This window comes from Anolis sagrei, chromosome 2, assembly GCF_037176765.1.
Source record: "Anolis sagrei isolate rAnoSag1 chromosome 2, rAnoSag1.mat, whole genome shotgun sequence".
Taxonomy (NCBI): Eukaryota; Metazoa; Chordata; class Lepidosauria; order Squamata; family Dactyloidae; genus Anolis; species Anolis sagrei.
The window spans coordinates 5,527,887-5,545,360 of NC_090022.1; the positions used below are offsets into that span (position 1 = coordinate 5,527,887).

Genomic DNA, 17,474 nt, shown 5'->3' on the forward strand with positions numbered 1-17,474 from the left:
AAATACAACCCCCAAACGCCACCAGTGTTCACATTTGGGCATACTGAGTATCAGTGCCAAGTTTGGTCCAGATCCATCATTGTTTGAGTCCACAGTGATCTCTGGATGTAGGTGAACTACAACTCTAAAACCAAAGGACACTGCCCACCAAACCCTTCCAGTATTTTCTGTTGGTTATGGGAGAACTCTGGGTCAAGTTTGGTTCAATTCCATCGTTGATGGGGTTCAGAATGGTCTTTGATTATAGGTAAACTATAAATCCCAGCAACTACAACTCCCAAATGACAAAATCATTTTTTTTGAGTGAAGGACATACATTGGGTTGTTAGGTGTCCAGTGGTTTTTGAGTTCTGTTAATCCCACAAACGAACATTACATTTTTATTTATATAGATTTATTTCCTATATTTATACCCTGCCCTTCTCCCCCTGAAAGGGGGCTCTTGCTTACATATTCCAAAAACCACTTTCAAAAAGACAGAAAATAGAATGCTTTCCTCATTTTAATTGGAACTATTTTATCTTCAGAAATGCTAAAACTATGCTTTATGTTCAGATTGTAACAATAAAAATACATCCTGCATATCAGATATTTACATTACGATTCGTAACAGTAGCAAAATAAGACATGTGCAGCGTGCATAGGAATTTGGTCATTGTTTTTTTAAAAAAACTATAGTCCGGCCCTCCAACGGTCTGGGGGACAGTAATCCGGCCCCCCGTTTAAAAAGTTTGGGGACCCCTGAGCTAGATCATGAGCTTTTAGGGAAGGGGCGGCGGTAGCAGAGACCCAGAGGCTGAAGAGGAAGCAGGAGGTGGCCTGTGCTTGGGAAAAAACTGACCTTTTGAAGTGTGCTAGAGAACCGAGTGGTTATTTTTTGTTTGTAAGGTAGGTAGTTTTTTTTAAAGCTTTGTGGTTGTTTTGGTGGCTGAGGTATCAGTGTGTTGGTACCTCTGCTTGAGGCCTTTTGAGGTTGTGTGTTTGGAGGGTGGGGGTGCCTTGGCCAATTTCAACAGAAAACATGAAAATGAACAAAATTTGGCTACCAGTATTAAAAAAAATAAAATTATAACAGCAAATGGAGAATAACACTCAAACATAGGGGAACAGTAAGGGACAGCTAATCAACCCTCAACAAAGGATTCCCCCAGGCAGTAACAAGCCACATCTAAAAACTGTCAGGCCATCAAATGCTAATCAAGGTGGCCAGTTGAAACATTCCCACCTAGCTCCAACAGGCAAGAGTTCTTTCTCCCACCCTGGACTTTCCACAGATATATAGACCCAATTTTCCTAGTTTCCAACAGACCTCACAACCTCTGAGAATGTTTGTTTGTAAATGTGTATAATTGTTAACCTGTACTGTATGTACATTTTGGTTTGCTAGTTTGACTGTACCTCTTTGGTTTGGGAAGGGCTTCAGACACAGGACTCCATGTTTGTTATACAGTATGCTTTTAGACTTCAATGGAGGTGGGTGCCCTTTGTCGTTTTGGATTATATCTATATGCTTAAAGACATTGGCCTATGGACTAGTATGCTGAATATATACAAGAAGTTTATTAGTAAACCTGAGATATTTCTTTTAAAGAAGACTACTTTGTTTTGTCTCTTGAGTGCATATTTTTACTAAGAGGTTTCAGGGGAGTGTATATCTTTTGGGCAATTACAAGTACAAATTCTAACCAAATATATTTTTGTAGTGGCATGTATTTATCCTTGGCAGTTTAAAAACATGGTTCTTCAGTTTATCAGCTGAGTTACCTGTGTGCCACTACAAGAATGCTTATGAATATCTCTTGTTCAAAGAGTTGTCTTCTAACAAGGTCATGCTTTTCTTGACTAATGGTTTTCAAAAGGTGGTCTCCACATGTTCGTGGAGATTCACATTTGCCAAATTGATGTGACATCATTTTTACCTTTTCAATAAGGTTATGGTTCAGTTATGGTGCTGTTATTTCCAATAGAGTATAGAATGTCAAATAGTTTATCATAGTTCAGGCATGAAATGGACAAGCTAGAGTAGGGCCAGAGAAGCACAGCCAAAGTTTTTAACATCTGGAAGCCAAGCCCTATGAGGAGTCACTGAAGGAGCTGGGTATGTTTAGCCTGGAGAAGAGTAGGCAAAGAGATATGACATGTTCACATTTTTGAAAGGTGCCTTTCCTGACCATCCGTGATGAGGTTGATTCTCTCCCATCTCCCTTGTCCCAGCAGAAATCAGAACAAAATATGCTAATTGAAGATGAAAGGGTGCATTTTGAGAAGGTATTGAGGGAATATAACTTTGAATGATAGAGTCAGAGCAGACTCTCGAAGGGAGGGGGGAGTGCTACTAGCTGGGGGGGGGCATTGAAGTAATAAGGGGGAGGAAGAGGAGATGCGGGAAAGGGAGACCTTTAATTCGGCCTAGGGAACGAGAGAATGTATGAGTAAAACTGAAGCGGTTTCCTGATAAGGTAAGTTTGGGTACCAAGGATGGCGTTCCCTCCGGGTTAAAGGTGGTGCTGTTGAATGCCAGGTCTGTCAATGGTAAAACAACTTTCATCCAGGACTTAATCTTGGAGGAACGGGCAGACCTGGCGTGCATTACGGAGACCTGGTTGGATGAGACTGGAGGAGTGAATCTAACCCAGCTGTGCCCACCAGGTTTTTCCGTACAACACCAGCCGAGACCTGGAGGACGGGGAGGCGGGGTTGCGGTGGTCTATAGGGATTCCATCTCCCTGACCAGGTGCCCCATCCCACAGTCAACCATTTTTGAATGTGTTCACCTGAGGGTAGGTGACCGGGACAGAATAGGGATTCTGTTAGCGTACTGTCCACCTCGCTGCTCTACAGTCTCGCTATCTGAGCTAGCTGGGTTGGTCTCGAGCCTGGCGTTGGAGTCTCAACGGCTTATTGTGCTGGGGGACTTCAACATCCATGCCGAGGCCACCCTATCAGGAGCGGCTCAGGACTTCATGTCTTCCATGGCAACCATGGGGCTGTCCCAAATGGTATCTGGCCCTACTCACAGTGCAGGACACACCTTGGATTTGGTTTTCTGCCAGGGATGGGAGGACAGTGGTGGTATTGAGGAGTTATCTATTACTCCGTTGCCATGGACCAACCATCACCTGATCAGGTTTAGACTCACTGCACCCCATAACCTCTGCAGGGGTGGAGGACCCATTAAGAAGGTCCGCCCTAGGAGACTTATGGATCCAGATGGATTCCTGACGGCTCTTGGGGATTTTCCCACCACCTCGGTTGGTGATCCTGTTGATGCCCTGGTGTCCCTCTGGAACGAGGAGATGACTAGGGCAATAGACACGATTGCTCCGGAATGTCCCCTCTCAAGTAGCCGAGCTAAACCAGCTCCTTGGTTCAACGAGGAGCTGGCAGCGATGAAGCGAAGGAAGAGGAGACTAGAGCGCGTGTGGCATTCGGACCCGAGCAAGCCAAATCGAACACGGTTTGTTGCCCTTCTAAGGGCATATACCGCAGCAATAAAGGCTGCAACAAAATCTTTCTTTGCGGCCAATATTGCATCCGCAAAGAACCATCCGGCTGAGTTGTTTCGAGTTGTCAGAGGCCTATTAAACCCCACCATTCCAGATGGGAACCCTGACAACCCGATGGCCCGCTGTGAAGCGTTTGCTCGGTTCTTTGCGGACAAAGTCGCTTTCATCCGTTCTGTCCTGGACACCATGTTAACGGCGGTCTCTGAGGATGTAACACGAGCACCTGCTTGTTCAATTTTGATGGATTCATTTCAATTGGTGAAACCCGAGGATGTGGACAAGATACTTGGAGGAATGAGGGCAACCACATGCATCCTAGACCCCTGCCCATCCTGGCTTCTAAAGGAGGCCAGAGGGGGATTGGCCGAGTGGGTGAAGGTGGTGGTTAATGCATCCCTTCGGGAAGGCAATATTCCAGCGAGCTTAAAACAAGCTGTAATAAAACCGCTGTTGAAAACACCAGCAAGGGCAAATTATTTTCAAAACGCAAACAAAGCCGGTAAATGGTTGGCAAATAAAATTAAAAAGCAAAAACAAAAACACTTGATAACTAAGATACAGGTCGGGGACAAAATATACCCAGAGGACAGTAACATTGCTAATGAATTTATCAAGTTTTACAGAAATCTATACAAAAGAACAGAAGTTAGGAAGGAGAAAATAACAAAGTATCTGTGTGACTTAAATATCGGAAAGCTAACAGACAAACAAAGAGGAATACTAAACGGAACTATTTCAATGCATGAAATTGATGCAGCCATTAAAAATCTCAAAATTAACAAGGCACCAGGGCCAGACGGCTTTACTGCCATATTCTATAAAACATTCAAAAACGAAATAAGCCCCTTATTCCAAGAGATTGTGAATACCATATTAGAAAAAGGAACAGTCCCCAAATCCTGGGAAAAAGCGAATATAACGTTAATACATAAAGAAGGAACCGAAACAACAGAAATTAAAAATTATCGCCCAATTTCCCTTTTAAATAACGACTACAAAATATTCACAATAATCATGGCTGAAAGATTAAAAGATTTCCTAAAAGATTGGATATCTAAAGAACAATCAGGGTTTCTACCGGGCAGACAAATTAAAGACAACACCAGAACAATAATTAACATAATTGAGTATTACGAAAAACACAATGAAAAAAAACTAGCTCTGCTCTTTGTCGATGCCGAAAAGGCCTTCGACAAGGTAAATTGGGACTATCTGAAATTACTAATTAAAGAATTAGATATGGGATATCATTTCCAAAATGTAATTGACGCAATATACAAAAATCAAGAGGCCTCCCTGATAATTAATGGGCAAGAAACCAAAAAACCAATAAAAATCTCCCAGGGCACACGACAAGGGTGCCCTCTATCACCATTACTCTTTATTTTAGTCATGGAAACATTAGTAAGAAACATAAACGAAGATACAAACCTAAAAGGATTAAAAATTCTAAGACAACAATATAAGCTAAAAACCTATGCAGATGATGTGGTATGTTTCATAGAAGATCCAGTAAACAGTATAAAGGTTTGGTTAAAAAAGATAGAAGAATTCGGCTCCCTGGCAGGATTTAAATTAAATAAGCAAAAAACAAAATTATTAGTTAAAAATCTGGATGAAAATGATAAAGACTCACTACAAAAAATAGCAGAGATTCAAATTGTCACTAAAGTAAAATACTTAGGAATAAATATCACTAAGAGTAACGGAGCATTAGTTAAAAACAATTACGAAACTTTATGGAAGAAAATACAAAAAGATATGGAAAAATGGAAGAATCAAAACATATCTTTCCTAGGCCGGATCGCAATAGCTAAAATGGTAATTTTACCACAACTCCTATTTTTATTCCAAACCATCCCGGTTATCAAAAATAACTTTTTGTTTAAAAGATGGAACTCAGATTTAATAAAATTTATCTGGGTGAACAAGAAGCCAAGAATTAGTATGAAAATTCTAACAGATGAAAAGAAAAGAGGGGGTCTGGGAATGCCCGACCTTAAAATTTACTATGAGGCTTGTAATTTAGCGGCAATCAAAGAATGGGCAACACTTAAAAATAATCATATCTTAGCACTGGAAGGTCACGATTTAAGAGCGGGGTGGCACAGTTATCTGTGGCACAACCGAAGAAAAATAGAAAAAGGCTTCAGTGATCATTTTATCAGGGCTGCCCTCATCAAAACATGGGAAAAATATAAAACTAGATTTTTTAGACATACCCCTCTTTGGATTTCGCTGGTTGAAGGAAAACATAAAAGAGAATTGGGAGAAGAAAATTGGCCAACTTACCATCAACTATTAAGGAGAAATGAAGAAGGAAAAATAATACTAAAATCTCATGAAGAACTTAAAAAGATAAATGAGGAAATAACGTGGTTAGCATACTTTCAAATTAGGGAGGGCTTCAGGAAGGTTGAGAAATTAGGCTTTGAGCAGGAAAGGGGGACATGGGACATTGTAATGGAAAAAAGCAAAAAATTAATAAGAATACTATACAAACAATTATTAATATGGAACACAGAAGAGGAACAAGTCAAAGAATGTCAAATAAAATGGGCGAAAGACTTAGGACACAGCATTATGATGAATCAGTGGGAAGAAATTTGGACCAGGAAAATTAAATACACTATAGCCAGTGATCTCAAGGAAAACTGGTACAAAATGTTCTTTCGATGGCACTACACGCCAGAGAAATTAGCAAAATTAAAAAAAAATAGTTCAGATAAATGCTGGAAATGCGGAAAAAAAGTAGGTACATACTTTCACCAATGGTGGGCCTGCGAAAAACTTTAAAAACCCTGGAAGAAAATACACCAGGCAACTCAGAAAATATTGAAGATAAACTTCCCCCAGACACCAGAGACATACTTGTTAGGGATACTAAAAGAAACTAAAATGAATAAAAATCAAGAAAAATTTTTATTCTTACTATGCACAGCCGCCAGAATAACTCTGGCAAAGAGGTGGAAACTAAAAGAAGTACCAACACAAGAAGACTGGATCATGAAAGCCTTTGACATTATACAAATGGACAATCTGTCACAAAGAATTAATGAAACAACAAAAAAAACGGACTGGACAGGCTTTAAGGAATTTATTAAAACCAAAGAAATACCAGTTATAATAGACCTGACCTTTATATAAACTGGATATAGATGGCAATGGAGGAAAATTGTCAGCATCAAGGAAAAGGAAGAGACAATTTTTTGGACATTACCGAAAGGTAAAGACTCTTGGAAGACCCTGGGAGGTCAACCACGGACTGAAATGGTGATGGGGTTTTTTTTGCGTTTTTCTTTTCTCTCCTTTTTCCTTACCCCTCTCTTGCCAGCCCCTCCCTCTCCCCACTCATCACCCCCCCCCATCCCATCACACCCTCTACTTGCCCCCTGTTCTGTTTGATGTAACACAAAATCAATAAAAATTATTATATAAAAAAAAGAAAACACCATCACTGGACCCCACTCAATTCATCAACTATTGGCCTGTTTCCAATCTCCTCTTTTTGGGCAAAGTCCTGGAACGTGTGGTGGCCTCACAACTCCAGGTATTCTTGGTAGGCACAGATTATCTGGATCCGGCACAGTCTGGCTTTAGGCCGGGACATGGTACCGAGACAGCCTTGGTCGCCTTAGAGGATGATCTTCGCCGGGAGCTAGACAGGGGGAGTGTGTCCCTGTTGGTTCTGCGGGACCTCTCAGCGGCCTTCGATACTGTCGACCACGGTATCCTTCTGGGACGCCTCGCGGGAATGGGCCTTGGTGGCACTGTTTTGCAATGGCTCAGGTCCTTTCTAGAGGATCGTACCCAGAAGATGTTGCTGGGGGACAACTGCTCGACCTCACAACCATTGTCTTGTGGGGTCCCACAGGGTTCCATACTGTCCCCCATGTTGTTTAACATCTACATGAAGCCGCTGGGGGAGATCATCCGGAGTTTCGGGGTGCGGTATTATCTGTACGCAGATGATGTCCAACTCTGTTACTCCTTCCCACCTACTACTAAGGAGGCTGTTCAGGTCCTGAACCGGTGCTTTGCCGCTGTATAGGACTGGATGAGGGCTAACAAATGGAAACTGAATCCAGACAAGACAGAGGTACTCCTGGTCAGTCGAAAGGCCGAACAGGGCATAGGGTTACAGCCTGTGTTAGACGGGGTTACACTCCCCCTGAAGACGCAGGTTTGCAGCTTGGGTGTGATCCTGGATTCATCGCTGAGCCTGGAACCCCAGGTTTCGGCGGTGTCCAGGGGAGCATTTGCACAACTAAAACTTGTGCACCAGCTGCGCCCGTACCTTCGGAAGTCTGACTTGGCCACGGTAGTCCACGCTCTGGTGACATCCCGCATAGATTATTGCAACGCGCTCTACGTGGGGTTGCCTTTGAAGACAGCCCGGAAGCTTCAAATGGTCCAGCGTGCGGCAGCCAGGTTGCTAACAGGAGCGGGGCTCAGGGAGCATATAACTCCTCTGCTGCATCAGCTCCACTGGCTGCCAGTTTGCTACCGGGCACAATTCAAAGTGCTGGCTTTAGCCTATAAAGCCCTAAACGGTTCTGGCCCGGCCTACCTATCTGAACGCATCTCTTCCTACGAACCCTCCAGGAAGTTAAGATCATCTGAAGAGGCCCTGCTCTCGATCCCACCTGCTTCGCAAGCACGCTTGGCGGGGACGAGGGACAGGGCCTTCTCTGTGGTGGCCCCTCGGCTGTGGAACTCCCTGCCTAGGGATATTAGATCAGCCCCCTCCCTCCTGACTTTTCAGAAGAAAGTAAAAACCTGGCTCTTTGAGCAAGCCTTCGGAACCCTGGAATAGATAGTCAAGCTTGAGATGGAGAATGACCCAGGAACGGACCAGACGATGAAACGGATGAGGATTGGAATGAGAGGATATAGCTCTTTTTTGTCTAAATGCACTTAATTGTTTTTGCTGTTGTATTGTATTGATGGCATCGAATTGTGCCGATATGTAGACCGCCCTGAGTAGCCTGTGGGCTGATATGGGCAGGATATAAGTGATGTAAATAAATAAATAAATGGGACATCTAGTCCAAGCTCCTGCCATGCAGGAAAAGCACAAAGCATGGCCATCCAGCCTCTGTTCAAAGGCCTCCAAAGAAGGAGCTTCCCCCACACTCTGTGGCATCTTTTACAGATAAACCTTTTCACTCAAGTTAGTAAGTGGAGGAACATAGTGGAGTCTCCTTCGCTGGCTGTTTTTCAGGAGTCGCTGGGTGGCCATCTGTCAGGGGTGCTTTAACTGAAGGCAGAATGGGTTTTCAGTCGATGACCCTTCTGGTCTCTCCCTACTTCCAAAGATTATTCACAGCTCAGAACTTGTTCTCGATAAAAGTACACCTAACATTTTTCTCAGAAAATATTATTTATGTACAGAAATCTGCCTTTTCCATAGAAAATAGTATTTTTGCACTGAAAATTCTGTCAGGATAGTCAACAAACATGGTTTTTAATTATTTTTGGAATGGTTGTAAATATTCTTTTTGTTCCTATTCGCACCTGAAAACCTGATAATGACTGTTGTTCTGCATCCTTCTCAGTGTTGAGATTAGCTGATGGCCATAATCACTGTGCTGGGAAAGTCGAGCTCCTCCACGAGGGCCAATGGAGAATGGTGGATTACCGAGGCTTGGGTGATAAAGAAGCCAGGGTGGTGTGCAGGTACCTTGGCTGTGGAACTGCCCTGCGTGCCCCACACTATCCAATTTATGGAGAAATAACTGCTCCCTTCTGGCTGGATGGTTTTCAGTGTAATGGGTCAGAGACCTCCCTCAGTCAATGTGAAAGAAGACCAAGGCGGGAGTATTATTTCTATCGCGTTCGGGTATTTTATATGGCTGGTGTCACATGCACAGGTAAGTCATTGTCATGAAAATTTGTATCTGAAACCAGGAGCATGAAATATTTTGTTATTCATCTCTTCTGTACTACTAAAGTGAAATAACAGAATAGAAATGGATAAGAGTCCAAAAGCTAAATTGTTTCTGCCTGTCCATCTGGGTCATTCATTTCCATCCTGAGGAAGGCATAGTTTTTTCGCTCCATTCTCTTACTCCAAGGACTGAAGGTGCCTTAATTTATGCTTCCCAATCTTTAATTAGGTACAGTTCCTACAGTTTATCCATTTCATATTGTCTAATTGATGGGTTTCATCCCTGGACTGCACAAGCCTTGGTGCCATCATGTTTTCAGTCCTCAACGAGTAGGACCAAGCTCAGGGATTCCTTTCCCTCACATTCCTCTGCATGTCTCCTAAAGGGCTTTGTCTTTTGTCTTCACTGCTAGCCACTGTCTCCTCCCCTTTGATGATGTAGCCATTCAGTTCTGTGAGGAAACTTCCTTCTAAGTTTGAATGGCCCTGGGAAGGCCATGCGGTCTCCACCATTGTTACTTCTGCTTTTCTTTCTCCCTGTGAGGATGCATTTGCCTCTTTGTAGGCAAAATTTCGCTGCATGGACTTTTTTTTTACCTTTTACCTTCTTTAGAAGATGAGATTTAGCAAGTTAGTGAGCTCCAAGACTTTTCCATCAAGAATGTATTTCTTTTTATTTTAATAAATCTTTTGAACCTTAACTTTAATCCTCAGCCATCCTGATGATTAGAAGGCTATCCCTGCTCGATATACATAAGTCTCTGCTGGTTATGGAGTTTACTCATGGTACTCTGCTACATTTTGGTGGAATTACCCTAACTGAGGGTTATTTTTGAGCCTAACAGATTCCCCAACACTAACAGACAGATCACTTTTCACACTTTTCACATCTTGCATTCTGCGTTGTCAGGAAATTTATCTCAGGCCCCATCTACATTGCCATAGAATGAAACTGCATTATCTAGTCATTTTAGACTCAAAATCCAGTTTAAATGCATTGAACTGCATTATGTACCAGTCAGTTTTAACCGTGTGTCCTTTGCCCTCTGTTTTGTGTATTTTAATATGTATTTTATGGAAATACATTTTAATATGTGTATTTGTGGTATTTTTGCAATGTTTCTGTGTTTAAATTATTCTGTAACCCACCTCGAGCCACAAGGAGAGGCGGGTAAGAAATAATAATAATAATAAAATTATTATTATTATTATTATTATTATTATTATTATTATTAAAAAGATGATGGATTTCCCATGTGTTTTGAATTTGAATTTAACTCGTCTTTTGCATTACCCATGCTACTTCCCCATACAACCCACTGGTGTCATACATATCTGTATATCTGATTTTTCCCTTCCTACCCCTCATAAATACCTTCACAGCATTCCCAATCTTTATTATGAGAACCCCAAGAAATTCCCTAGGACTGAAAAATTAGTTTGATGCTGTAACTCTTTTGTTTCATCAGAGCTTCACCTTGTGAATGGCTCCAGTAACTGTTCTGGAAGGGTCGAGGTGTTCCACAATGAAACGTGGGGGGCGATTTGTGATGCTGGCTGGGATCTACAGGATGCCCAAGTTGTGTGCAGGGAACTGGGCTGTGGAGAGGCCTTGAGGGCATCTGGTGGAGCACGTTTTGGAGGAGGGACTGGTCCCATCTGGCTAGAGGGAATGAACTGCACTGGGAAAGAAGACTCTTTAAGGCAATGCCCCAAAGGACAGTGGGGAGAACACAGCTGTGACCACAGCAGAGACGCAAGTGTGGAATGTGCAGGTAGGATTGCATCACTATAAGATATTAAATCAGTATAGAGGCAAGTTGCCAAGTTGCTATTCTTGTTATCATGTTGTGATCATGTTGTTTTTGACTTATGACAACCTCATGAATGAGAGACCTCCAAGACCTTGGACATTAATTGTCCTGCTCCTGTTTTTTAAATTCAAGTCCACAATTTCCTTGATTTGAATAAGGCCATCTGTCATGGTCTCCTTCTTTTTCTACTTTCTTCCATTTTACTAAACATTATCATATTTTTAAATGAGTCACATAAATTACAGAAATGTTTGGTTTTGCTGGTTTTGGGGGTATAGTTTTTCCAGTTACTCACTCTCCATTCAGGACAGCAAATGTTGTCCCTGTTTTCAAGAAGGGAAGAAATAGGACCCAAACAATTACCATCCAGTAAGCTTGACATCAATACCAGGAAAAGTAAGCAATGGGATGCCGCGGGGTTCTGTCCTAGGCCCAGGGCTATTCAACACATTCAAAATCCAATTTTCACGGGGACAGAAAGTGAGGCAAATCTTCTGAATCTTCTGAACAGGGGCACAGACAGCAGAACAAACACAACAACGTGTGTTAACCCTTCCCCTATGCTATCTGAAGAGAAACATACACAAACACACGCATGCACACACACACACCTGGAGCTAGACTCAAAAATGTAGCTATTCTGACTTGAATACAAATTCAGCTTAAAAACAAACCTACAGAACCAATCTTGTTCATAACTTGGGCACTGCCTGTAGTCATGGTGTGTTCAGTTTTGGTCACCACAGTTTGAGAGAGAGATTGCCAAGCTGGAACATGTCCAGAGGAGGTAAATAAAGTGATTAAAGGTCTGGAGACCATGTGGAGCAGCTTAAAGAAATGGGTGAGAGGAGACAGGAGATATGTGAAAGGATGCCATAAGGAAGAGGGAACAGGTTTGTTTTCTGCTGCCCTGTAGATGAAGACTAGGAGCAATGGGTTCAAATTACAGGAAAGGAGATTCCACCTGACCACCAGGAAAAACTTTCTGGCCTTAAGAGTTGGGCCCCTTCCACAAAGCTGAATAAAATCCCACATTATCAGCTTTGAACTGGAATATATGGCAGTGTGGACTCAGATAACTAGTTCAAAGCAGATATTGTGGGATTTTCTGCCCAGACATGCTGGGTTGTATGACTGTGTGGAAGGACCCTTGTTCAACAGTGGAACTCACCACTTTGGAGTGTAGTGCAAACTCCCCCTCTGGAAGCTTTTAAACAGAGGCTGGGTAGCCATCTGATATTCCTTTTCCTGTATGTCGGGGGTAGGACTAGATGCCCCATGCAATATCTTTCAACTCTATGAGTTTATGATTCTGTATCTCAGGATCTTCCTGCTCACTGAAGGTATTTAAAGCCCAACATTGGGAGGTAGAAAGCAGTGAAACTTCCCCAGGATTAAACCAATGAGGAGACAGTCAAAACATGCAAGTCAAAGTTTTGTCAGTAAGCATATATATTGTAATTTCAGATCCATCCAGAGAGTGACTCTATATCAGGCATGGCATAACTTTGGCCCTCCAGATGTTTTGGACTTCACTCCCAGAAATCCCCGTCAGCTTCCCTGCTTTTAGGAATGATGGGAGTTGAAATCCAAAACACCTGGAGGGCCAAAGTTTGCCTGCTATAGAGTCACACATTCTGGCAATATTTCTAAACTGCCCTCCCCATGTGATCATCCATGTTGTATCTTTGGTGAAGAAATGGTGAGAAGAAGTAACAGGAGTTCTGCCTATTTCAGATCCAAGAAAGTTCAGATTGGTGAATGGATTCAGTCGATGTTCTGGGGAAATTGAAGTATTCCACAACCAAGAGTGGGGGGTCCTGTGTGGCTTTCAATGGGATCTGAATCAAGCTCAGGTTTTGTGCAAGGAACTTGAGTGTGGAGATGTCATATCAGTTCATTGGGGAGATTACTTTGGAAGAACAAACAGTCCTGCCTGGCCATTCTCTTTCAATTGTAAAGAAACAGAAGATGTTCTCAGTGACTGTGCCTATATTGATGAGGAATACTGCTACAATAGAAAAAGTGATGCAGTTGTGTGCTCAGGTAATGTATGAGAATATATATTCAATAATACCACATATTCCCTCCAACTGCAGGCAGGCTTGGATGCTTCTGGAACATGGCCACTCAGCCCAGAAAACTCACGGGAACCCAGTGATTCCAGCCATGAAATCCTTCAACAACACATTGATCATATTCCTTTTGCATGTTGTGCCGTCGCGCCTGGGGGCTATTTTTCTTAATGAAGGGGGCATGGACGTGGCATCTCTCCCCGGGGGATTGCTTCTTGCCTTCCTATAGGAAACTGGAACTCTCAAAAACCCAAAACGCTGTAAATAATTCAAAATAAGTTTTATTGATCACAAAGAGTTATTTCTTTAAAGCAATGAGCTGGAAACTTCAGAGGGGTGAAGGAAAATATACGTTACAGTCTCAGTTAGTCCTGGGTCCAAGGCGTTTGAAGCTGAGAAGCCTTTCCAAGTTTCCTCTTTCCTCAATGGCTGTGAATGACGGAGCAAACCACAACCCCAGTTCAGATGGCCTATGTTTGAAGACTCAGGATCTTCCTCTGGTGCCAAAAGAACCGGCTTGAAGGTGCTTGAGACTTCCAACGTCATTCAGGTTGGTCTGAACATGAAGCACAAGTCTCAAGAGTAAAAAACCTCAGAACTGGTGCTGAGAGGTAATTTAAATCAGGGTCTTTTAGAGTCAAGTCTCTTACTCACGTCCATATGGTACAAACTCTGATGGTAGAATGAAAAGAAAGGAAGCACTCCCCTCCTGCAGGAAGAAGTGGAGCCAAACAGTACTGATTGACAGCTATAAGTAACTAATCTATGCAACTATACATAAGCAGGGTAAAAGGGGCAGGATTAAGCATGATACAACAGTTTAAGTCTTACAACTAACAGTTCTATACATAGTTGGCACCACTCGCGCCATCACACATGTTAATGTTAATGCCACTGGAATATCCAATGCTGCTTGTAAAACACTATTTCTAAACCTTTCAAAACTTAATCTGTACATTACAATGCAGTTTGACATTTCAATTGTTTTTTCCTTCTTCTTGAACTCTCCCCCTCCCAATTTCTCATGAACGAAACTAGAAGACAAGACCAGTGTTTGGCAGGCGCTTACCACTTGAGACCTTATGTCTACTCCAGTTGTTCACTTTGCTTTCTACTGTGAGCCAATAGAGATGTAATAAGTGAAAGTGGGCCAATAGTGAAAAAGGCAGACTTTATAAGCAACTCGATCTGCAGATTGAAAGGCTACAACCCCAGAGAGGACACATGGCAGTCCTTTGAGCTTGAACTAAACTATCCGCCATTTGCAGGCTGAAAAATAAATACTTCTTCATTAAGAGTCAACTCCTCCGTGTTGTCTCCCCGCCATCATCCTTTAAGAGAGGATTTCTCGATTTACATAGATTTCCCCTTCAGAATGGAGTTCCATATGCTTTTTTGTCACTTTATCATGTGGCCTTTGCTCCTGGAAGCGCAGAAACAGGGTTTTCCAGGTAAACAAAGAAGGGTCTTCAGAAAGTCCATTGAGGCGGCTGCAGTGGGGCAGTTGAGAGCTATTGTCTATTTTTTGTTATATCCTTAGCCCGAGGCTGACAAGCGTTCTTGAGACAGTTCAAAATGAATTTTACAACTTATTGTACAATTAACTCATTTGTCCCATCAGAGCTCCGCCTAGTAAATGGTCCCAATCGCTGCTCCGGGCATCTTGAGGTGTTACACAACCAGCAGTGGGGGACTGTGTGTGATAGTGGCTGGGATGCCCGTGATGCTCAAGTTGTGTGCCGGGAATTGAATTGTGGAGATGCCTCAACAGCATTTGGGGGAGTTCGCAATGGCCAAGGGTCTAGTCTGATTTGGCTGGAGAATGTGAACTGTACGGGAGAAGAAAAATCTCTGGCTGCCTGTCCCAAAAGCCCTTGGGGAAAGCACAGCTGCAACCACAGCCAGGATGTGAGTGTAAAGTGCTCAGGTGAGTTTCTAGAATAGCAGGTAACCAGAACAGGTAGAACCAAAGCAAAATTCAGAGCATCAGGCTTTATAGTTAGTAGGCGGGACACTTTCTCACAAAGAAAGGAAATTGTTGATGTACTGTATCCCCGAATGAATGAAATGTATTAAGATCAACAGATTAGACAATCCATACATCTTAATATCTCTAGTCCTTTTTATTTCCCAATTCAGAGACTAGAAACGGAGGAGACTGAAATTCTAGAGTTTAACTAAGCATTGATCCCTACTTTCAAGACAAGACAAGACAATAAAAGTGCCATGTTTGATTGTCTTTGGATCATGGGTTTTATAGTATCAAACTGACACAAACATGAACATGTGCACCCAAGAAATCAAGTAGCAATCCGGATTAGGCAAGGGAAGACCTTCCCCATTATCCGCCCTGAAAACCTGTTGTCTCGGTCTTTCTTTTCACTCTATTCTCGTCCTCATTGATGACGTAGACTGATGTGTTTCAGGTTGCATGCCTTTTGTGTTCAGCCACCAAGACCTCACAGTCAGTGTGTTCTCTTTTAAGTCTTCGTGTGAGAGAGCTGAATACAGAATGTAGTTTTGAGAATTTCCTTTTGGTTTAAGTTCAGATGGAAATAGAGATTAAATCAAGTTTCTATTTTGACAGTCTAGACCAGGGGTCCTCAAACTATGGCCCGGGGGCTGGATCCGGCCCCCTGGGGGCATTTATCCGACCCTTGAAGGGGCGGCTGAACCAATAGCAGCCTGGATGCTGCTGTTCTCCTGCTCGAGGGCTGGGAAGGAAGAGGGAGGTGGAGGTGTGGATGCTGTGTGTGCTGGATCTGAATGGGAGCGAGAAGGCAGCCAAGCAGATCGGGGCCTTCCTGTGATTGGTTGGGGGGGGGGGGCGCATGCCAAAATACTGTTTGCTTACCTTTGAAAATTACCTAGGGCCGCCTCTGCTCATCCAGAAACTTTGTGTGGCTGCCACAAACTATCAGCCAAACTCCCATGACAAGAGGTCATGGGAGTTTGGCCGATAGGCTAATCAGTAAACATATTCATGGATTCCTGCTGCTATAGTAAACCTGTTACCCATGCCACGACATGCTTGAAGTCAAAATTTCATTTATTTGTAATTACAAATAAATGTTTTACAATATATAAAACAAATGTTTCACAATATTCCCGTATAAACTATAGTTCGGCCCTCCAACAGTCTGAGGGACAGTGAACTGGCCCCCTGTTCAAAGAGTTTGAGGACCCCTGGTCTAGACCCCATTTTTTCCTCTCTATAAAATGTAGTTTTTTATGTTGCAATAAACTGTTTTTCACACTTCAAGGTAAGCTCTGCTGCTCATTGGTTTTAAGCTCAGGATTTCTCCAGTCACACTGTTTCCTCTTGCTGTGCGTGAGTAAGCTATCCTGCTGTGCTGTGCTTTATCTTTTAAATGCTTCCTATTGGGAGGGGTGCTTTCCATTACATTAATATCTCAAAGTAAAGGAACAAGAATATATGGGGTGGCTCTATGTTCTTAAAATGACCACTCAAACGCTTGGGGCAGCCTCAGTGTGAAAAGCCTTCTCCTACGGAGAGTGAATGAAGTTGGAAAATAACAAGCTTTCTTTTCCATCATTTCAGGTCAGATCAGATTGGTCAACGGTTTAAATCCATGTTCTGGGAGACTGGAAATGTTCGGGGAGCAGCAGTGGAATACCATTTGTCATGATGACTGGCATCTGGGGACGGCTGAATTTATTTGTAGGACATTAAACTGTGGACCAGCCTTATCAACCGCGAGAGGATCCCACTTTGGAAGAAAATATAATCCCATCAAATTAACCTATAATTCTTGCATCATGAAAGGGGATTCTATTATACTCTGTGATGTAAGGGATTGGGGACCCTGTGGATCTGGAGAAGCTGCTGGTGTGATTTGCTCAGGTAATGAGTCAGGGGGCCCTGTGACCAGGAAAGTTCACACACACTTACTACTGTAGCAACATAATGTCCTGCGGGTTTTAAACTTTTCCTTTTATAATTTCCCTTTATTGAGGACTGTTTTCAGGCACTGCACAGGAAAGTTGCAAACTAACTAGAAGACCTTCATCCACGTGACTTCTCTGGGCTCCGTTTGGCCTCAGAATACTTTTTAGAAATAGTGAAAAGAGAGAGGGCCGGGGTGAAGTGTCCACAAAGAAACAGGAAGGGTGGGATTAGATTGTAAGAATGTAAGAGGTAGGTGTGTGTGTGTGTGTGTGTGTGTGT

The 17,474-nt window shown here is 42.7% G+C and overlaps 1 protein-coding gene across 1 annotated transcript in view; it reads left to right on the top strand.

Moving 5' to 3' along the window:
* The window catches only part of LOC132765865 (deleted in malignant brain tumors 1 protein-like), a 68,169-nt gene that overhangs the window by 19,069 nt on the left and 31,626 nt on the right, over positions 1–17,474 (top strand). Inside the window, exons 4-8 of the mRNA XM_067463257.1 lie at positions 9,065–9,379; positions 10,866–11,171; positions 12,948–13,256; positions 14,907–15,212; positions 16,848–17,150. Of these exons, the coding sequence (XP_067319358.1) occupies positions 9,065–9,379; positions 10,866–11,171; positions 12,948–13,256; positions 14,907–15,212; positions 16,848–17,150 (1,539 nt within the window). The remainder of the gene's footprint in view (positions 1–9,064; positions 9,380–10,865; positions 11,172–12,947; positions 13,257–14,906; positions 15,213–16,847; positions 17,151–17,474) is intronic.